The sequence below is a fragment of the Mycena indigotica genome (genome assembly GCF_014461135.1).
Source record: "Mycena indigotica strain 171206Taipei chromosome Unknown Mind.scaff0008, whole genome shotgun sequence".
Classification (NCBI taxonomy): Eukaryota; Fungi; Basidiomycota; class Agaricomycetes; order Agaricales; family Mycenaceae; genus Mycena; species Mycena indigotica.
The window spans coordinates 3,171,695-3,192,647 of record NW_023503007.1 but is presented as its reverse complement, the minus strand read 5'-3'; the positions used below and the strand labels follow the sequence as shown (position 1 = coordinate 3,192,647).

The window sequence follows — 20,953 nt, the reverse complement described above, 5'->3', positions numbered from 1 at the left end:
GATTCCACGTCCTTTGCCTTGTTTTTCAAAGGTGGTGACTATTGCGGCCCTCCTCGGGAAGCTGACAGCTCCGCCTCAAGTTCGCCTATGCGAGTCTTCAATGCAAGCAGCTCAGCTCGTAATTGAATCACTACAGGGTGTGCGTCGATCCAATGCTTGGGTTCTGCAGCGTTGGATTGGAAACCTTCTTCTTCTTCCAGTGGGCCCGACCAGCCTGCTGGAGGGGCAATTGGGGGGAACTGAAATCGTGCTCTTGAAAGAGTGTATCGTTCGACATCATCGTCGTCGGGGCTATCCGTTTCTATGTCGTCAAAGGCGTTGGGAATAAACAGGGGGCTTGGCACGGGACTGCTCTGGCGACTAGGTCCAGCGGCGGTAGTGCTTGTGATTGGGGGAGGAGAGCCGCTTGAATTTCGACTTGCACTCGAAAAGGTTGGAACTTGCAAGTCAACACGCGGCTCTTCATCGTCTGGATAACCAAGTTCCAGTCCTTCATCGTCGTAATCGTCAAGAAGTATCATATCCATTGGTTGGTGAGCAGATTGTAGAGGTATAGAGGGCTCGGTAGGTTCATTTTTGAAGACGGGCTGACTTGCGTGGATTACATTATCGTTGACTTCGTCGTCACTGATTACTATTGGTATTCGGTTGAAAGAGCGACCAGGGGCAAGACTGCCCATGGCGGTCCTGAAACTGTTTGCTGTGGGTGCTACAATGGGAATGACTGTAGGCAGGGAAGGTGGGTCTTGAGGTGGATCGATGTCCATGGCGTCTGTGACAACTGTGCCATGAGCAACAGCGCTTGTCTCCCTTGACGAGTCAATATCGGTTGGAGGTGAGGGGTAAGCATTTGCGGATATTGTGTGGTTCGCTGGTTGAGGTTCTTTGGATTGGGCCAGCGGTTCAGTGTTGGAGATTGCCTAAGACCATTTTCAGTGTCTGTCACGAGCAGGATGCGCGATAAGCTACCTCAGTCTTGATTCTTAAATTGTCGTGACCGAGCTCTTTGAGCTGTTGCCGACGGACCTCGCCGGGAAGAGGAAGTCGTGTCGCGGCAGATGTGGAGGCTACGTTTGAATGCGATGTCGGCGGGGGAGGCGCAGTTGAAAAATTCTGAGCACGTAAGAACCACCAATATGAACCAGTAATGAGGCTTACTGAGGCGATATCTAAACTAACTCTTGATCCTGGTACACAACCAGCACACCACTCAAAAGAGTCTGCGGCCTCGTCGATGGCCAAACCGTCCAGGAACTGGTCTGCGGTGATGCCGTCCGCAGCTTCTGCCCTGGTTATGAAGAAACCCGCTTCGCCTTTGAGGATCCATTGGCCCCAATCTAAAGACAATTGAGATCATTTCTCTTCCAAAAAAAGGATAGTGAACGAACTCAGTTTGAGAACATCAGGGCCTTCAAACTCTTCCTCCCCAAAGTCATACCAGAAGTCACGCACAAACTCATCCCTCTGTATGAGCCATTTGTGCCAATACCTGCGCAACGCTCTGTCGAATGGCGGACACCTCCACGTTTTGTCGAGCCCCGAACTCTCTGCATGAACCCTTGCCGACTCAAGAAGGGTACGACACAGGCGGGCAATGTAAAGAAGCTCGTATTTGGATCGGTCCCATTCTTGACTGAGAATTTGTGGATCGGCGAGAAGAATGAGGCGGACACTGGTGAATAGATATCGTCCAAGCCAGAGCAGCGGCGAGCGGTATTGTCGCGGGAGCATAATTTCGTCAAGGTCCGGATAGGCGCGAAGGGAGACGGGGAAGAAAGCTTCAGCGCTGTGATCTGGTCGTGGTCCAATCGTGAATGCACTCGCGGCAACGTATTTTATAAGCTGCATGTCGCTCCATCCTGGGGCTGTTGTTGATATTCGTTGTTCCAGAAGCTCAAATCCGCACCTGTGGTCAAGTATTCGAGCTCATCGACGTGTCGCCACGGTGCATTGTCTGTTGTGGGTGGTGTTGTCTCACTGTCGGCAAATCGGGCAGCTCGGACTGACGCGGCAGTTCGAGCAAATTTTATCTGTCCAGAGTCTTGTTTGCTGCCTCGTCGGGTCGGCGTGCTCGCTGCCCGAGGCATCGCAGCAGAGAACAAGAAAAGTTATTTAGATCATCCAATTTAGTCACAACCAAAGTCGCGGTCAGTCTCGACCACCACCTCCAAAATACAACGCGACTTTGTGACATTACTCTAGCACAAAATAAGATTCGGAAATGGGGGGTATATAGCCTTCTAATACCTTCTTTTAGTTTCGCATCGTACCACTACCACCATCAATGCTACCACCAGCTCTCTTCGTGGCAATTGTTGTTTGTTTGCTCCTCTTTCGAAAGTACCAGAAATATCCAAACGTACCTCCCGGTCCTCCCGCGGTGCCTATACTCGGACACTTGTTTGCTTTGCCTTCCACCCACCAGTGGAAGACTTTTGCCAATTGGAGCCGGGACTACAGTAGGTGTCTTTTTCAATAGTTGTGTTACACGTTGACGTCAACGTCGTGCACAGAGTCTGATATCCTACATCTTTCAGTTGCTGGAAAGTCTATCATCGTCCTCAATTCCTTGCAAGCGACAAATGACTTGATGGAGCAAAGGTCGCGAATATACTCTGAAAGGTGATTTGCGATTCCCCTTCTCTTCTTCTATCACTCTATTCAAGACCGCGCCTGCCAATGATCAACGAGCTGATGGGATGGAACCAACAATCCTTGGGTGTGTGTTCTTTCTCGGTTTGTCCCGAGCAACTGATTAGCTATGGGTCTAATGCCATACGGTATGGTGCTTTTCACGAACTGATATGAAGTTCATAGCTCCCAGGCAATAAATGGTCTACTCATAGTTTTGACGACTCTTTGCTACTAAACGTCTTCATTTCGCAGGTTGGCCCGCCGAAAAATTGTGCAGCAAGCCTTCAGCAAGCAATCGCTCATGTCCTATGGTTCACAACTCGAGAAGTGCACCGAAAGTCTCATCAATGATCTTTTTGTACAACCAAGCGAGTTCATGGCTCACTTCAAGCGGTATTCATGATTTTCCGACCTCTCTGGACTTGCAATGATTATACCTGTAGCATGAGCACAACGTTCATCATGTCGACAGTCTACGGAATCGAGGTGAAAGCGGGGAGTGGCGACCCATTCATTGGTGCAAATGAGGCCGCAGTCGATGGTCTTAAAGCTGCTGGTATTGCTGGAAGATTTCTGGTCGTACGTTATATTCCGCATCGCCAGTTGAAATATCACGACCTGGTTTCCTAGGACACCCTGCCAATCCTGAAATACGTACCGGAGTGGTTTCCCGGCGCAGATTTCAAACGATTGGCACGCGAGTGGAAGGAAAACATGGTTCTTGCGTTCAGAGCTCCTTTTGAAGAAGCGTGGAGCCAGTTCGTACGTCGTGCCACCATGATCGAGTTTTTAAACCCTCCTAAAATCTCCAGTCCAACCACACCTTACAGCCTTGTCTTGTTCTCAACTCTTTGGATGAACTCGGTGTGGACAATGCAGACGACAGCGATGAGAGGATCAATACTGTGCGGGATGCTGCTGGGAGTATCTATACTGCTGCTGTCGATACCGCAGTGTCGTCGCTTGCAACCTTTCTTTTAGCGATGCTCGCCAATCCAGAAGCACAAAAACTGGCTCAAATAGAACTGGACCGTCTCGAACGACTCCCTCTCCTCCAAGACGACGCTTCCTTGCCATATATCTCTGCGCTCGTTAAGGAAGTGCTCAGGTGGAAGAACGTTGCGCCATTAGGTATGCTTGAAATGTGTGATTGCTTTAATAACGGTCTTGATCTTCAGCGATACCCCATTGTGTGGCTGAAGAGGATGAGTACCGTGGATATAAGATTCCCAAAGGCGCAACCATCATCGGAAACATTTGGTAGCAACTCTTGTGAAGTTTTTCCACTCTAGACTAACCCCTTCTGAGGGCCATTTGCCACGACGATGCAATATATCCAGACCCGGATAAATTTAGCCCTGAACGCTTTCTTGGGAATAATCCTCGACCAGACCCAGATGTAGCTTTCGGCTTCGGAAGACGGTGAGCTAGTTCCTACTTACTTGACCTATTTCAACTGACTGTGGGATTTAGTACATGTCCAGGTCAACACCTTGCAACCTCCATGCTATTCCTCTGTATCGCGCGAATCCTCGCAGTATTTGAGATTTCCAAGGGTACAAAACTGGACGAGTTTGGTAGAGAAGTCGACGATGAACCGTCATACGAGTATTCGAGCGGTCTGGCGGCGTAAGTTTTTTTTATAATCTAATTCGATTTGGCTGCTCAACAATAGGAACAGTATGCCACTGCCATTCAAGTGTACTTTCAAGCCACGAGCTCTTGCCAATGAGATGATCTAGCTGTGCTCCATGTCCTTCTTCAACTTTTGTACGATTGGGAGCATACCCCCTACATCCTGAATAAAACCGAGACTGAGCGGATACGAGAGGTCGAAATGGGCTGGCCACGACAAGACAAGGCGTCGATCAACAGGATCGTCCTTGAACTTGACCAGATCCAAGGCCTCCTTCCCACCAACTGTCTCCAGGGCCTCGAGTTCTTCGCGTATAGTTGCAGTGAAGCCAGGAAGATAGACGACACGACTGTGCGAGGCAAATCTGTCAGCGGGAATGTCTTTAGCGATGATTAGGTTTTTTATGGTCGTCTCAGGGCTGGCAACCCAGACGGAAAGATCTAGTTCGGGGGAGTCCAGACTATTGCCGATAGGGCACACACTCTCCAAGCCTCTCAGAGGTTCACGGATGATGCTTGACATAAACGCGGACGTGGCAGCCGCTGGGGCCCCAGCACGCACTACGATTGTGGGAAGTCGAAGAATGCGACCGTCGATAAAACCGCGTCGTGAGAATTCGTTTATGAACAATTCAGACGCGAGCTTGCTCATGCCGTATGCCCCTTGGGGTGTTGCTATTGTCGAAGGTGTTATTATTTCGGGCAGTGAGCCACCGTAGACCGCGAGGGACGACGCAAAAATGAACTTTATCGGCGCCGTAGCCCGAGAGCCATGCTCCCGCGCGGCTTGGAGCAAAAAACGAACAGAGTCCACATTGACCTGAGCGGATTCGTGATCTGAAAAGAGTTTGTGAGGACCTTCACAGTACCTTTAAGCCAAAGTCGAAGTTGTCCTCCGAGCCTCGCGACATGATTCCATGGAGACAATATATAGTGTCGGGCACGCCGAACTCGGTCTGGAATAAGGTGTGGGCCTCTTTAGGTATGGTGAGGTCCGTCTTTATCGCAATGGCTTGCGCATTGCTGGGTGCAGCGGGCGGGGTGACGTCGGCCAAGATCAGGCGAACCTCGGATACGCTGGTAGCCAGTGCATTTGCAAGCTGGAAGATAGAAATGGGTCATTTTCGGGTGGGACAAGGTTGGTGTGTACCAGACTGCCCAGGTAGCCACCAGCGCCAGTAATCAATATCGTCTTCGACATTGTGCCGCTTTCCACAGCGCGAGACTTGCACGCCCTATATACGACCGCTTCATGTCACGGGTCAAGAGGGTGTGGTCGGCCCGGAGAAGGTGTTACTTACACGGTCACATGTTGTCGTCTTCCACGTCCATGTCAGCAGACGAAGATTCCGTGCCAGCCTCTCCCGACTCTCTATTCGACGAGCCGCTCATTTCCCCCGCCTCCCTGACCGCCCCGCCCATCCCCGGCCTGTTTTTCTCGCCCTCGCTGCTCCTGCCGATCGAGCTTGCGGACCGCGTATTCACTTTCTGTTCTGAGCGATACTTCAAGCGGCCTGGTGTCAATCAGGTCATGCTTTTTGGCGAGGAGATGATTCCTGCGCCACTATTGGACCTACTTTCCGCACTGTCCCCCTTTCTTCGACCTGCTCTGCCACACGGGGTCCACGAGCTTCTGTTTCCAGCGGCGCCCACAATGGCGCGGCAAGCGATTGTCAATTTGTACAATCCGGGAGAGGGAATATCGTCCCATGTCGACCTGCTGGGCCGCTACGCGGACGGAATTGTGGGCGTAAGCCTCGGGAGTGCATGTGTCATGCACTTCACGCGTACTAGTAGTACAATGGGTGAAGAGCAGACCGCGGATGTGTTCCTCCCGGAACGCAGTGTTATTGTGCTCTCCGGTGAAGCGCGGTATAAATGGGCGCATGGAATCGAGCGACGTTTCGAGGATGTGGTGAATGGAGAGAATGCATCGGTTGTGTCAGTGCCTCGAGGGTTGCGCATCAGTGTGACGTTTCGCTGGCTGCTTCCTGGCGCTGACGTCGTGGGCGAACATGAGCCTTGAACTACGACTACAAGTCCTAATTTTTCTGTAGAGTCAAATACTTGATAAGCGCCTTCATTATTTTTTTTTGCAGCCTCATAAGTCGTGACGAAGAGAGAAATGGCACAGATCCAAGGGCTGCTGTACCTACAGACAATTTTTCAGATCAACCAGGATGACCAAGCAATGCCTTCTTGCACCCTGATTAGTGCTGTCCCATCTTTCATCTCTCGCGAAGAACATACCGCCATTGTTGCTCAAACACCAGCATCTTTCAACGACATCCCCCCAGTTCTCTGTCACCAGGAAGAAAATGTCCGAGTGACTCTTGACCCGCCTTTAGAAGGATTTTCGACGGAGGATGCTAGTCATGGCACGCTCTACGTGATCGAAAGGTCTTTTTGTTGCCGCCTTTCTGGTGTTATCTCAACCGGCTCAGCGTGCTTGTGTTCATGTCGACCACTGGGTGCGGATTCCAGATTGAATACCCCACGATCACGCTCCATGCTGTCTCAAGAGGTGATGCAGGGCCGTCAATATACTGCCAGCTCGACGACCCGTCCGACAATGACGCTGATAACATGCGCGAACTGAATATTCTGCCGCAAACAGCTGATTCTCGTGAGTTTGTGCAGGCAACTTGTTACGTGTTTCTAATAACTTGGGTAGTTGAGTCGATATTTGACGCTCTTTCACGATGTGCTGCCCTGCACCCTGATCCGAACATGTCGGACGACGGGGAGGACGATGCTTTCGTCGACATGGACGGTGGCTTCCAAGCCTTCACTGGTGAGGGAGACGAAGAACTAAGCGAAGTTGGTCGGGTGCGCAGCGATTTCCTGAACGATAATCGGTATGCTCCATATTGAATCATAGGCGACCCTTGAACATCTTGAATCAATTATCGTGTATCCTCAAACCAACGAATAAATGCATTTGCACAAATTGATTTTTACAAATCTTCGCTTGGCTGGGTCGAGTTTGTCTTCAAACCAGAATATACACGTACAAACAATTAACAATGACTACAAATTACTGGACTGTATAAACGGGCGGTAAATCGTCGTAATCATAGTTCGAGCTCGATGCTTGGCCGGAAGGGCCGGCCGGGGGTATACGTGGCAAAGGGCGGAGGGAAGAGTGCGACACAGCACCAATGCTGGCAGTCTCAGCATGTTCCAATTCGTCATACGAGGGTACCGCAAGAGACTGCGCCGCAAGATGGGCCTGCTGTCGTCTCTTCAATTCCGCGACAGAGTCACCATCCCCACTGAGACTGGGATGTCGGCGATGGCCCGTGGCGGAGACAGAGAAAGGCACATTTCCACCACTGCCACTTGCTGATGTCGCGGTGATCGTTGACGTCCGTGGGGTTGTGTTTGAAGGAGGCGGCGCGGCTTGGCCCAAGGAAAAAGTATCCAAGGCAGTTACTGGAGGTCCACTTAAAGAGGAAGAGGAGGCTGTGACGAAGGATTTGGCATGCGGGGAAGTGGGCGGCGTATCAAAAGGATTGGATGTGCTGTGGGTGAGAACACTGGCTGAAGAATTTGTCGCTGGGTAGAAGCTCCTGGAAGGCACCCAGGGAGTGTGACTGACATGGGTAAACGTCGACACGTCGGGTGCCCCAATGACAAGACGCGATTTGTGGTTCCTGGAAGGCTTTCGCGATGGAGACCGCTGAAACAGCCGTCGACGGAAAAGGACAGCCAGAGCAATGATAAGGGCAAGCACTACTGCCCCGATAGCCATGCCTATGATCTCTCCAATGGTGAGGGACGAGTGCGATACGGGGGTGAGATTTTGGGTGGAAGGGTTTGGTTGGAGGAGAAGATAATCAACCCATAATGAGCCCGATCTAAAATTTTGCGTTTCAGCTGAGGACTCCACACAGAGTAGAAATATGCATACTGGGAGGTTGCAACAAGGGTGTGTTTGCCAGGCGAGAGCGTATCCGATTGGAACAGTGCTTGATTGAATGTGATACTGCCTTGGGAAGGGGAGGAAAAGGTCACCGACGGAGCGCCGTCGATTGAGAAGGACGCCTTGGTGTTGGCACCATTGGTGTCATCCCCAATTCGTCCATGTAGCGAGACCAGAGTACCTGCAATCAATTCAACGCGACAGTCGAACCTATCCAGTATATGCACCTTCAAATTCGAACCGAAACGAGGCACCTTGTGATCCGCCATGGCTCGTCAATTGAAAATCTCCGTCGTTACCCGTTTGGGCCGTCCAGTTGCCTGTGTATGTAAGTCGCGGATCGGTGTCGTCGATAAAAAAAAGAAGGTCGTCCGTGGAAGCGTTGATTGAGGGAGAGTACAACAGGTAGTCGAACCACACATGCCCTGTTGAGGAGGGGGCACATGATGTTACGGTGTAATTTAAGATGTGCTCTGTGTCTGCTAGAGTGCCTGAGGACCAGAGGACTTGCTGATTCAAGACCGTCGTTAAATTCGGTGAAGTGAAAGTGGTGGCATTAGCGTCGATAGTGAAGAGCCCAGAACATGATGTTCCAGCGTCATAGCCTCCATGAAGGCTCGTAGACGTGCCTAGAAGCTAAGAAACCATAGAAAATGCGGGATATAGAGTGACGCACCGTTAAACCGGAAGACATAGCTGGCTCCTGCGACCCGTGAGCCTGAAGCAGTATGATCGTAGTTCCTCGATGTTCCACCTGCTTCCCAAGATCCTCCACTATAATGTAGCAAACTGGACTGGTCGTCGACAATGACCAGAGACATTAGTCGACCAGCATGCAGAGAAGCGTAAAAAGAATGTGTGGTGGTGGAAGGAGAGGAAGACCAGGCAGGCGCTTAGCAGAGAACTAAGATTTGATTGAAGGCGCTGTTTTAGACGGTGATGCGATGTAATCCGGAATTCCCTCGACAAGCATCAATCGTCGCAGTCAGAGCGGAGGCCGGATTCAGCCCGCCTCCGTCATGAAACTGTTGAAAAAAACCACGGAGACGAATTCGGGCGATGCGCCATTTGAAGACAAGTATGTCTTGAATGCAAACTACAGAAAAGGGTGTGAGAAGCCCAAGAACCATGGTTGATAAGCTGCATATGGTTCGATAAATGTTGAACAGTCAGTCAAGCTAGCCAGGCAACATTGCCTCCCTCCAGTACACGGGAGTCAGCGGTCTCGGCAAAAAGGATGCAGATAATAGAAAGAGCGTTCGCGATCCATTGCAAGAAATGTTGACGAGGAATGTGACTGGTGGCTGTCCAGGTGGTCACAGGAGTGTTTGTTCCCAACGGTGCTGCCACACGCGCCAGGTTTTACGCGTCTTCATGGAATCCATAAGCCGTCTTCGCTCTTTACTCTTCAACGTTACGCGTGGCATCCACAATGCAGAGCAAGAGCTCTTCGATGAGCTCATGATTCACAAACCATCTTTTCTCAACTTGTTCGAAGTTGGTGGACGGAGTCCACAAGAGCAACGAGACCTCGAATCGGGTGCGTGTTAAATATTTACTCGGTCTCAAGTGTGAACCTTTTCAGGTAAAATCACACTCAGCGGCCGGACCGTCGCGGTAAATGCCGACTTTACGCGTCAGGTCGTATTCCTCTCCCAACAACTAGAGGTTTCCGAACGTTACATTGCCAGTCTATTGCATGCCATCACAACTGAAACTCCAAACATCCAACCCATCGACTCCTTGGAGGCTACAGTGTCTTTGTTTCATCTTCGACGACGAGAACTCGCACAATGCTTAGTTTACCTTCTCCAAATCGCAGAAGCTGCCGAAGCATCCGCTGCACCTTCCATCTTCACCAAGATATGGGACTTTGTCAAGCAAGATCTCTTCCCCACCCACCGAACCACAACCCAAACCTCTCTGTCGCAGCGTCTGGTCAGAGAGCTTCAAAACCTCGGAAACCTGATGGGAAAGGCAGACACGGCCAGGAAGGGCGCACGGACAGTTACAGTTGCACCATCAGCGCAAGGTACTCTCTATATTTCTCTATGTCACGTTGCTCAACTCTCACCAGCCACAACCACACCACCTGCACTGGGCTTTGAATGTCTCAACAGTCGATTCGAGTCATTCAAGTACGAGCGCCGCACACTTGCCGCCTGTGTCTCCACCATTGCGCGCCTCGGCTACTTGGGACCTAACGAAATCAAGATTATTGTGGATTGGCTATGTTCAACGCCTAACCAGGCTTTGACATTCTACCTTCTCACCTCCATCCTCTCTATCTTCGATTCTGTGGCGCCGGGGACGGCAGCAGATGTGCTTCGTTCGGAACTCACCCAGAGCGATATGATGACCTATATGACGAAAAAATTAGCCATTTCGACTGACTGGAAAGAACCTGGCCTGAAGGCAATAATTTTACTCAAGTGGACTCTTTTCCTGACTGAGGCCCGTCATCGAAATCCGCAATTGGAGCACCGTAGTGGATTCAAAACTGAGGAATTGGAGACTCAGATTTGGAATGCTATCCAAGGCGACGCATTCATATATCTTGCCCAGCTCGTCGCTCAAATGGTTAAACGACATGGCACACCTGTCCCTTCACTGATCGAGCAACTCAAGTTCTCCGCAGAGCAACAAGAGCAGCGAGAGTTGCCCTCCGAAGACTTCGTTTTTGACGTTTTAACTGCGTTTGAGGCTCTCATTCGCTCGCTCATCACGCATGCTTCATCGGAGCTGAGAAAGATAAAACAACGACAAGAGGATCTAGTACTGGCCGGTGCCCGGACGGATCGTGCAAGAGCCGGACCAACTCGCTTCGCCTCTCATGCGCCTGAAACTTCGACAACCCCTCGGAGTGATATCGCCATGCTTTATTCGTTCATCGGCCTGCTATACTCTGTACTTCCCGCCGAACGAGCTTTTGCAATTCTGGGGCTCAACTCCCATCGGACACTCCCACACATATATGGAGTACACGGAGAGCGCGATGGGCCGGCTGCCCGTCTTCCTTCAATGGGCGGTTTGGTCAACACAAGGGATGGATAGCCCCATAGCTGCGTCTCTGTATGATATGTTGACTGGTCTTGCCAACGGTCAGCAATGCAGTGAGCTGGCCCATAATTTCATGGCTCGTGGTGGCGGGGAGGTTGTCCCTGGCAGCTCGCTACCTCTGTCTTCGGGAGGACCATCTGTGTCCTGGAGCGTTGTGTTCAGTTTGTTGGACTCATGGACTTCCAATAACAACGGTGCATCACGTGCCGCGCCGGCGTCTCAACCGTTTGGCCACAACCACAGTTTTGGCATGTCCGCATTCAATTCTCACAACAATCCGCCTCCCCCACCTCAGCCACAGGTCCCTTCATTGGGCCCCAAGGATGTTTTTCTTGCTCAGGCGTTCCTTCGGCTTCTGTCAACTGTGGCCACCCACTCCGTCGCTGTGCGGAAAGCCATCGCTGGTCATGCTCACTTCCGCGCCATCCCAACTCTCGTTGCGCTTATACCTCTTGGTATCCCTCTTGAGATCAAAGGTGCTCTTTTCAACACGCTAGCTGCCTTTGCGGCACCGGGAGCTGGCGTCCCTGGGCTCGAAATATGCAAGTCGATATGGATTCTCATGGAGCGCTACGAAGTCATCAATGTCCGCTCCTCGTCCGTTAACCTCCCGCCTGTTAAGGGCGTCGAACTCGAGCTTGATGAAATAGAAGCATTGCATCGAATGTACCCGTCCACACTTCCCTTCTTGCGCCTCCTCGCCACACTCCTCCACACGTCCAAGCGCATACCGCTCAGAGAACAACTTCTCGACTCTGCCCCGATCAACACTATTCCAGAGTCGCTCGGACAGCCGTATCGCCTACCTGGCATTGCTCCGTTCGTAAGCTTTGTCGTGGACAACGTCTTTGCCAATATTCCAAACCGCGAATACATCCATCCTTCTGATCGATGGCAAACAAATGACCTTTGTCTTTGCTTCATCGAGCGTGCCCTGGCGAGCTTCGAACTGGAGTCTCTCATCCGTGCAACCAGCGACTCGCAACTCAAAGGGGATGCTATTCTCAGCCTGCTTGTTCATCCTGGATTCGATATCTTGACTCGTTTACTCACCAACTCGCCACTTCAATCCAGTTTGCTGACGTATATCATGGAGGGCGTGACTGGCTTTGAGAAGGGGCTTGCAGAAGAAGAAGTTTACTTCGGTGCGACGATCATCCGGGTCTTGCGCATTATTCTTCGAGTTCTGGAAATCCAAGATATTTTTCTTGACGTGTTACTGCCCTTATTGCAGGAGATGGACACGGTTCCTATCATCGGGAAGATCCAGTCGCGGTCCTCGTTCACGAAATTTGACCAAGCACTCTCATATAATGCTCAACTGGTCCCATCGATCGCGGTCTACGTTGTCTTCGAGGGCCATCCTGAACTAGTCCTTCTCTCGGTCAAGATCCTTTCTATTCTGTCGTCTTCAAGCGCGTTTTCGAGTCTGCATGGCTTGATTCAGCGTAGCGACGAGTGCGATCGAATAATGGCAGGTAAATGACTCGAAAAATATACAACACAGAATTATTCATCGCACCTAGGTTTTGCTCGCATTCTGGAGACTGAGTCTATCGAGGATGTCACCAGTTCAGAAACAACAGCTGAGCAATCGACAGGTGCTGGAGCCCCCGATACCTCGCTCAACCCCAACTTCCCCGCTTTGCAGCAAGCTGTACGACTTGCGGTTCTCCAATTCTTCATTCGGAACACGGAGGCAAACAAGCCGTATCCGAACATTGCCTACTTTTTCCTATTCGGAAACTTGAAAGCAGACCAAGGAATCCAAGATCCCCAGGCACTGGGTGCGCGTCGCTCTTGTGTTCATGTCATCTTCGAATTGGCCAATTTGGGCGTTCCTCGTTTCGATGTCGAATCAGTCATGGAAATGGACCCCTTGTTTATCATGCTTCCTGGTTTGGCCGAGCTACTCTATCGCATTATCTATCAACTATGCACCCACCCACGGACCACAGAATTCACTATGCGTTACCTTCGCACAAGGGAAGACTTCTTCGCACGACAACTGGCAGCAATTCCATCACAAGTGCCATCAACGATCACTGATGCTGGGATTCATGTTGCCCATGTCGATGGCGCCCGTGTGCAGACAACAGTGTCTGCTCTGAGCTCTTTCCTGCGACTGCGTTCTTGGATATTTGACCTCGCTGCTCTTGACTTGCATGTCCTCACTAGCAAGGGGCATCTCAAGGGTGTTGTTGAGTTGTTGGATATCCTATTCAGCAATGAAGGTGTTTCGAGGTCTTGGACGAGCGATGGCTTTAGGGAGGTTGGACAGTCTCATCTGCGAATCATCGAGTTTGCGCAATCGCTTGCGTTTGACTGGTCTGACAGTCTGAATGTGGAACCCCTCGAGCTCCGTTTCCTTGGCCAGCTAAATCTACACTCCTGTGTCCGGAGAGACTCGAATGGATGTGAAATTATCGACAGAACAGCTCTTATATCACTGCTGACCTCTGCTCGTCGAACGTTGAATGCACAAGGCAGCATTGTCACTCCTGCCAACTCTGAGCAGCTCGATGCGGAAGTGGCTTACATTTTGGAGAGTTGTGCAGTCGAAAACCATCGACGAGAGGTTGCATATGCCAAGTCTGCTGGCTATGAGTCTTGGAAGCGACTACTGGACATCACACTCGCAAAATGTTTTGGTCGTCTACCACACGAGTATCGGGAAAACATGCTATTCGATCTACTGCATGTTATTCCCGCCATTCTACGCTCGGACGATCTGCAGGAATCGACGGCGATCCTGTTAGCAGAGGCAGTCGTATCTGCTGTCACCAAATTACGGGAGGATAGACGCCATCAAATTTTGGTCCAGTCAGCGAATGGGGATGCCGATGCTGGCTCCCTTCCTGCAGAAAGGCTATTTGGAATCTTGCGCTCAATCCTAGAGTGTATTGTCGATAACAACCGCATAGAGCTCGTTCGCGGTAACCTATATGCTGCTGTCATCAACTACGTCCATCTCATCACTCCAACTGAAAAAGTAGCCCCCTCGCAAGACTTGAAAGCGTCAATGTCTATGTCACTCAGTACTTCCACCAGTCGCGATGAACTTTCTCTCGAATCGTCAACGGCTCGCACTCATCTGTCCCTCGAATTGGGTAGCTTGTCGCTGATGAAACCAGCTATAGAACGACTCGTCGCCACTATTTCACGGGATGCTATTGACGGGTCGGAGGTTTGGAAGACGGTCGCATTTATGCTTCTAGACTCGCTGGTCCAGTTATCGGGCCAGGACAAACAACATGTCGCTTTGTCGACCTTGGTTCGACAGGGAATACTAACCAACTTCGTTCGAGGCATCAAAGAGTCTGATCTGCGTCTGCAGTCCGTTTTGAAGCCTGATCCCGGTAGGCCAGCGTCAGTTTACCTGTGATCTTAGCTAATGTAACTCCAGACGATCTGAACCCCTTGTATGTCTACGAGGCCAAGATGTCTCTCTTTGTGCGGATGGCCCAAACAAGACCTGGTGCCGAAAAACTACTAGAAGCACAGCTCATCCCCGTTCTATCGCAATGCGACTATCTGGATGCTCGACCAGAGGCGGATCAGTCTTTTATGGGTGAGTGACCGCAATCATAGCAAACTTCCAGTGTTATCTAATATGCATTCAGACAGAGATAGTTTTCTCCCCTCTGCAATCCAGCGGTATCATCAGTTGCTCATGCCAGCCCTTCAGTTGGTTGATTGTATGCTGGCGACGTTAGGGACAAAACATGCAACAGCTTCTAATCAGGTACTTTTTCTCCCATCCTTTTGAACAATACTCATTTATCTTACAGGCGCTCGAATTTCTCTCAAGCCACAGCTCCACCATCGTCATCATGCTTAAAAACGAAATTGATCAAGTTCCTCTTGCGTTCGTTGAAGAGATGCATCTTGTGGTGTCGCTTTGTGTCGCTGTGCTCCCCCATGTGCCGAAAGCAGAGCTGGTATGTCTACTTTCAAGCTCACAGGACCCAATCACGAGTTGCCCCATCTAGTCTTCAGCCCATTCTGGCTTTGGAGCTATCCACAGCGCAGTTCTCGTGCTTGCTACGAAATGTCTCGGTGCCAGTCGTTGGCTGGCAGAAATTGTTCCACAAACAGATGGAGAGATGCTCAGCGCCAGTGTTCTCGCAATAGGTTTGCTGTGCTTTTATCTTGTCTGTTGCGGTCGTTGACAGTGATGAAGGGCATGGTTCAGATACAAAATTCGATATTGAGAAACGGCGGAAGGAGCGTCTAATGCGAAAATGCATCGTCGAGTACCTTGGTGCTGCGAGCGAGTTTACAGGTATGACCTTGACCAACTTGTACACAACCCCGTTTTCACCATCTCTTTTGCAGAACCAGAAATCACGCCCTTATTATCACCCATCGCAGCTGCGCCGAGGCAAGAAGAACGAGGCCCGCATTTTTTGGGTAAAGAGTTATCTGGGTTGTTAGGCATTGACTTACCCCGAAGCAGCAACTATTCCCACCGTGGGGGACGCCATTGATGCTTTAAACGCTCTCTGTGGCGACCTCTCAAATACCCTGCAACAAATTGCAGACATTTCGGCGGAACTCGCCTCAAAAGAGCACGTTGGTGTAGAGAACATTGGCGATGTGTGCATTGTTTTACCCGCTTTTACTTCTCTTATATTCTTTTTCAGATGCTCCCAGACGCGGACCCTGCCTTCCTCCGGAGTCTGGATATACCCCAAAAACGAGCACTTGTCTGTCGTGAGCTCGCTCGTGAAGGACGCACAGCGGAGGCTGAGGCGCGAACATTAGTGGGTAAGACATGGCCAATTTGAAGTTCTTGCTTGTTGCTCACAAAAATTTAGGCACTGCCGAGATGATTCTCCTTCTTCTCTGGAGACACGTTGTTTATTATGCGGAAGGCCATCACCCACTCCCAACAACAAGCAATGGCGCAAACCTGAAAGCATCGACCACGTACGCGCTGCGCTTTTTGTCGCCTCCTGAACCAGTCGCCTTCCGCACTGAAGTTGGGAAACGGTTGGGGCCAGTTTTGCTACGATTAGCGGGACTGGACCTTGGGGGTGAATCGTTGCGAGCAAGTGCTGCTTATATGGAGATTATGAGCCGAAGGCTCCGTGATAGCGCAGGGGTGATGGATGACATCTATGAGTAGTCGTTTCTTATATTTTGTGCTCGCAATGACATGGTTTGGTTTTCGAGTAAGTGTACAAGGTATATTGAACGGAGCTGGTTACCGAGGAAGAAGCCTGCTGGCACTGCGGAACGCTGTGCTACCTGCAAGTCGGAGTGTCGCTGTCCCACCGGGAAAGTAAGCAAGGACGTATGAGACCAACGCGAGAATCTGAATGACAGAGCAGACCAGCGATCCCAGGTATGAGTGGAGCTGGAAACGAAAGGGTCAGGTCGTTGCGAAAGGAACAAGTTCACGATGACGTACGCCCACTGCAAAGTATATGGTTAACCCAAGACTCGAAAAATAAACAAGCGTGAAGGGCAGCCGTTCGGCAGTTATTAGGTGCTTCACATGGTTTATAGGCCCGATAAGCACTGAAAAGCTATGGCAGGAATGAACTAACAGTGAGCCTAGATCGTGTTCAACGCACCCAAACATCACAAGCATGCTCCCTAAGCTGGAATCTCCAGTAAGCATTTGTGGGCGAAAATATCGAGTCCACCAACCTGAATGCGAGGGCAAACTTCCTCGGGCTGAAAATGCATCCCGTTGAGTCCGAATTGGGTTCTCTGGGATAAGACATACCGGCCAGGAAGGAAAAGGAAGGGAAGCGTAAGGAAGGCGACAAAGAAACACACTGCTGCGCCGACCAAGCAGCCGCCGAAACCCAGCAGTCTGAACGGTATTTCAGCTGCGGATGTTTCGGGCTACCAAGTCGAGGCTTACCTCTCCCAACGCGATAGTGCAAACCATGCTTCCTCTTCATTTGAGCGTTCGCTGGAGCGCAAGGGGACGTAGTCGCCCATAGCATTGTAAAAACGCGAAAATGGATTTCCTGAAGGTGTTGGCGGGGCGGTTTGCTGAGAATCGTCATTGACGCCACGAGCCCATCTGAACTGCGAAAGGTTTGCGCGAAAGCTCTGCTCCGCAGTCGTCGGTGGCGCCATGGTGTGTGGTTGGGAGAAAGCTGGAGAAGGTTGGCGTGACGATCACGCTTCACTCTTGACCCAGACCACAACAACACTTCCGGCCTCCCTCTCAAGTCAAACACAGAACTATTAGAATCCTCATAGCTCGGTCCTGACCTCAAAACTTACTTGCGAGAGGCCCACAACTGGACGACTAAACGACTGCGACATGACCTGAGCTTGATATTTTACATCTTTGCGTTCGTCATCCCAATTCATCACCTTCAAGTCTGCGTCTGCTCCAGCGCTGCGTATGACGATGGTATCCTATCTGCTCAAGACAACAGATTTGAAGGGCGGGTGGAAATGACCCCAGCGCAAAGAGAAATGAATTTATGCCAGAACGCTTTCGACGCATCCAATGGCTTGCTTGAACAGCTCGCTCTGGCTGCTTATCGAATATTTCAGATACGACCACCGACTGTTGTCCTCCAAATTCCCGAGTAAATCGAAGCTGTGGAGGGTTATGGAGGTCAAGCAGGAACCTTACCTATGCAGTTTTGATGAACATAAAACAAACGTATCCTACGAAGCAGCTACGAACAAGAACTCGTATCTTATGGCGCTTGAAAATAAACAGGAAACGACCTAGTTATTTATCTACTTCCACCTTACGCTCCTCGGGAAAATATAAACTGACCATTTGGCATTCTGCGTCGACACGGAGGTCACACTTTGTCACATCCGAACAGGGCGACAGCGACAACAATGTGTTCGACTTGCTTCCTCCTCTCACTTCGATGACCCTTTTTGTCCCATTAGCCAGCTCTGGCTCGGGAACTCAGCCGCCATCGTCGCCGGCGTTCCTTAAGACATCGCCGACGCCCACAGTCCACCTCGAACGGATTACAAAAGCTATCTTGAAGGCAAGGAGAATCGTAGTGGTTTGTGGTGCGTGGCAACCACACGACCGGTTTCTCTCCATGAAACCATTCTTTTATTAGGCGCTGGGATCTCCGTTCAGGCCGGCATACCCGACTTTAGATCTCCCGAGGGGCTATTTCAGACTTTGAAGAGAGAGAATCCCAAGGAAGTGCTTTCCTCAGGCAAAGATCTCTTTGATGCATCGGTTTTTCAAGTGTGTCTATTATTTTCCCCGACGATTCGCGTGTACTGACTGGTTTTAGTCTGAAAACACGACCTCTCTGTTCTACCAAATGATTGCCCGTCTTTCCGAGCTCTCAACTGCTGCCAGCCCAACACAATTCCACAAGCTATTGCACGCACTGGAAACTCGGGGCCGCCTACTCCGCGTATATACACAGAACATCGACGCCATCGAGGAAAAGTCGGGTTTGACTTTCGGAATTCCCCCCTTTCAAGAGAAGAGACAGAAATCTCGGACCCCAAAGCCAGCTCCCGACACAGAACTGGCCTTTCCTGACAATGTTGCGTCCTCTAGTCGTCTTCCGACCCCTTCTGGAGAGACAACGCCTCGTTGTATCCCCCTTCATGGCACCCTACAAACTGTGCACTGCCAGATTTGCAATCACTCCTTCGCGCTGGCTGATCATCTTCCTGCTTTTGCTATCGGGACTCCCCCCGCTTGTCCGGAATGCATATCCATGGACGAGACGCGTCAACTTGTGGGAAAGCGCTCTCGTGGAATTGGCCGTCTTCGGCCGTCAGTGGTCTTGTACAACGAAGAACACAAAGACGGCGAGGGAGTTGGTTTTGTTGTTCAACGCGACTTGATGGGTCTTTCCAAAGGCAAAGGCCGAAGCGGAGCTGATTTACTGCTTGTTGTGGGCACAAGTTTGCGTGTGCCTGGCACAAAGAGAATGGTCCGCGAATTTGCTAAAGCTGTTCGATCCAGAGGGAAAGACAATGTTGGAGGGTCCAACAGCCCTAGCCCGACTCCTCAGGCTGGCGAAGAAGATCAACCACTCAAAGCCCTTTATCTAAACCTTGACTTCCCGGTTCCCACGCGCGAGTGGGAAGGTGTCTTCGATGCATGGATACAAGGGGACGCCCAAGTCTTCGCTGAGATCCTACAGGCAGGGATTGACAAGGAGACCAAAGCAAAAGAAGCTGCGGTAGAGAGAAAACGACGGAAAGAAGAGCAATCTGAGGAGTTGGCGGTGTGCCAGACACCCAAGAAACGCAAGACCACGTCACCTTCCAAATCCCATTGCAGTCCGAAGCGTCGGAAAACAACTGATCCACCTACGACACCGATAAAGTTGCTGTTGAAAGTACCACCTGCGACTATGATAAAGTATGTCCCCGAAGTGGTCATTCCTTGTCCTCCTCGCCCATCAATACCTTCACCCTCGAAGTCGCCAACGCGTTCGTGTAAAACGTCATCATCTTCGAAGATCAAGTCTTCTCCGGTGCGAGTGCGGGCCAAACCTCCGAGCAAATCACAAGTCGCTCCCAAATCTTCTAGCGATAGCGATTTCCCTCCTCTTGTGCGCGGATTGCAATACGGCTTGCGGTCGCGCCCCTCTTCTCGGACTAGCTGAACACTTGCTTTTCTCCTTCTAACTTATCTGTAACATGAATGCATACCACACTAATCGGACATTATCAGAACTGTTATCTTACTCGGCGTGTGTCCAACGCTACATCGTGATTTCAGTGGCCCCTTGCCGTCGAACGGGACATACATGGCTTTCATCGGCATGTTCCCACGCTCGGGACCGCTTGACGACGCGCTCAAACATCACGCATCAGCGCTGGACGCCCACGAAGACTGATGTTGTGAATATGAACGAGGGACGAAAGAAACTGTGCACAACATGAGGCGAGAGTAAACGGGTCTTGTCTTCTGTGACCAAGTCAAGTCAAAACGCGGCAGCGGCGGAGCAACGGCCGAACGAGGTCAGTGCAATCCAGGACGGATGCGAGGATTGAATAGATTGCCTGCCAGACCCGCGAACCTTTCGTCGAGCGCTCCAGCCGTTACTTGCACTTGTTGTGCCTTGTTTCTTGGTCCGTTTTGTCGATGAAGAAACACGAGGCATTACGTCGGGGTCTGCCCGTCTGATCTCGAAGTCGTTGGACATGGGTAGATTAAGTGATTCGATGACATTCACCAAGTCCGAATTGCTGGAATCGCGGCGTATAACTTGCATGACTTGACCGAGACTTGACTGTCTTGACATGAGCGGATTGATGATTTTTTGGAGCTAATGAACAAGACCAACGTTGACAAGAAACCGCAGAGTCAAGGCCGAAATTCAGGTGAAGCCAGGCTGTGAAGTTGGGCTTGTTAGGTGGGGGTGACGACCCTTAATTGGGACGCTTTTCAGGCCTGAACAAGTACTTCTTGGATGACTGGTGCATATGGCCGTTGGTGTCAATGTCACTGAGGAAGATCTCCGTGAGATCTACGATCAAAAAAATAGCCCTCTCTCTTGTTCTCTTTGTGTGTTTTTTCCCTGTGGTTGTGCCAACGCAGCTGCGAAGAGCTGCGACTGTAGAGAGGTAGGAAGTCAGACAGTCGAGATGACTACGAGCTGAAAATTGTCTCACAAAAGCCGGCCCGATTGAAAGACGGGGTTGCTGCCGACACGACTGTCGTTTGAACATCCCCATGTGTCTGGCGAGAAAATTACCCATAAGGCGTTAATTGCC

At 50.8% G+C, this 20,953-nt stretch overlaps 9 protein-coding genes across 9 annotated transcripts; 5 read left to right on the top strand and 4 right to left on the bottom strand.

Annotated features, from left to right (window-relative positions):
- Positions 1–38: 38 nt before the first annotated feature.
- Positions 39–2,099, bottom strand: MIND_00948200 (uncharacterized protein; the record flags this gene model as incomplete). Its single annotated transcript, XM_037366099.1, has 5 exons — positions 1,907–2,099; positions 1,389–1,859; positions 1,159–1,337; positions 970–1,113; positions 39–920 (listed from the first exon to the last, which is right to left on the bottom strand). The coding sequence occupies exons 1-5, from the start codon at positions 2,085–2,087 to the stop codon at positions 39–41; spliced, it is 1,857 nt and encodes a 618-aa protein (XP_037217511.1). The 5' UTR covers positions 2,088–2,099.
- A 185-nt stretch (positions 2,100–2,284) lies between these two features.
- MIND_00948100 (Cytochrome P450) lies at positions 2,285–4,376 on the top strand (the record flags this gene model as incomplete). Its single annotated transcript, XM_037366098.1, has 13 exons — positions 2,285–2,459; positions 2,514–2,622; positions 2,667–2,719; positions 2,760–2,780; positions 2,825–2,834; positions 2,887–3,027; positions 3,078–3,213; positions 3,265–3,396; positions 3,447–3,765; positions 3,813–3,894; positions 3,943–4,056; positions 4,108–4,263; positions 4,316–4,376. The coding sequence occupies 13 exons, from the start codon at positions 2,285–2,287 to the stop codon at positions 4,374–4,376; spliced, it is 1,509 nt and encodes a 502-aa protein (XP_037217510.1).
- Positions 4,373–5,470, bottom strand: MIND_00948000 (ABC bile acid; the record flags this gene model as incomplete). The annotated part of the gene is made up of 3 exons (XM_037366097.1): positions 4,373–5,089; positions 5,139–5,369; positions 5,420–5,470. The coding sequence occupies 3 exons, from the start codon at positions 5,468–5,470 to the stop codon at positions 4,373–4,375; spliced, it is 999 nt and encodes a 332-aa protein (XP_037217509.1).
- A 129-nt stretch (positions 5,471–5,599) lies between these two features.
- Positions 5,600–6,295, top strand: MIND_00947900 (uncharacterized protein; the record flags this gene model as incomplete). The annotated part of the gene is made up of 1 exon (XM_037366096.1): positions 5,600–6,295. The coding sequence occupies one exon, from the start codon at positions 5,600–5,602 to the stop codon at positions 6,293–6,295; it is 696 nt and encodes a 231-aa protein (XP_037217508.1).
- Positions 6,296–6,460: 165 nt separating this feature from the next.
- MIND_00947800 (uncharacterized protein) lies at positions 6,461–7,204 on the top strand (the record flags this gene model as incomplete). Its single annotated transcript, XM_037366095.1, has 4 exons — positions 6,461–6,669; positions 6,714–6,895; positions 6,944–7,098; positions 7,151–7,204. The coding sequence occupies 4 exons, from the start codon at positions 6,461–6,463 to the stop codon at positions 7,202–7,204; spliced, it is 600 nt and encodes a 199-aa protein (XP_037217507.1).
- A 102-nt stretch (positions 7,205–7,306) lies between these two features.
- MIND_00947700 (uncharacterized protein) lies at positions 7,307–9,015 on the bottom strand (the record flags this gene model as incomplete). The annotated part of the gene is made up of 5 exons (XM_037366094.1): positions 7,307–8,129; positions 8,183–8,375; positions 8,422–8,823; positions 8,871–8,897; positions 8,949–9,015. 5 exons carry the CDS (start codon positions 9,013–9,015, stop codon positions 7,307–7,309), a joined length of 1,512 nt encoding a protein of 503 aa, XP_037217506.1.
- A 553-nt stretch (positions 9,016–9,568) lies between these two features.
- Positions 9,569–16,385, top strand: MIND_00947600 (uncharacterized protein; the record flags this gene model as incomplete). The annotated part of the gene is made up of 14 exons (XM_037366093.1): positions 9,569–9,734; positions 9,780–10,226; positions 10,272–11,222; positions 11,257–12,732; positions 12,781–14,613; positions 14,661–14,825; positions 14,878–14,999; positions 15,046–15,195; positions 15,247–15,388; positions 15,438–15,539; positions 15,593–15,667; positions 15,714–15,853; positions 15,901–16,024; positions 16,075–16,385. 14 exons carry the CDS (start codon positions 9,569–9,571, stop codon positions 16,383–16,385), a joined length of 6,204 nt encoding a protein of 2,067 aa, XP_037217505.1.
- Positions 16,386–16,463: 78 nt separating this feature from the next.
- Positions 16,464–17,353, bottom strand: MIND_00947500 (Protein transport protein SFT2; the record flags this gene model as incomplete). The annotated part of the gene is made up of 6 exons (XM_037366092.1): positions 16,464–16,616; positions 16,671–16,788; positions 16,837–16,863; positions 16,913–16,939; positions 16,992–17,081; positions 17,133–17,353. 6 exons carry the CDS (start codon positions 17,351–17,353, stop codon positions 16,464–16,466), a joined length of 636 nt encoding a protein of 211 aa, XP_037217504.1.
- Positions 17,354–17,877: 524 nt separating this feature from the next.
- MIND_00947400 (DHS-like NAD/FAD-binding domain-containing protein) lies at positions 17,878–19,839 on the top strand (the record flags this gene model as incomplete). The annotated part of the gene is made up of 3 exons (XM_037366091.1): positions 17,878–18,265; positions 18,319–18,452; positions 18,502–19,839. 3 exons carry the CDS (start codon positions 17,878–17,880, stop codon positions 19,837–19,839), a joined length of 1,860 nt encoding a protein of 619 aa, XP_037217503.1.
- Between the last annotated feature and the right edge of the window lie 1,114 nt (positions 19,840–20,953).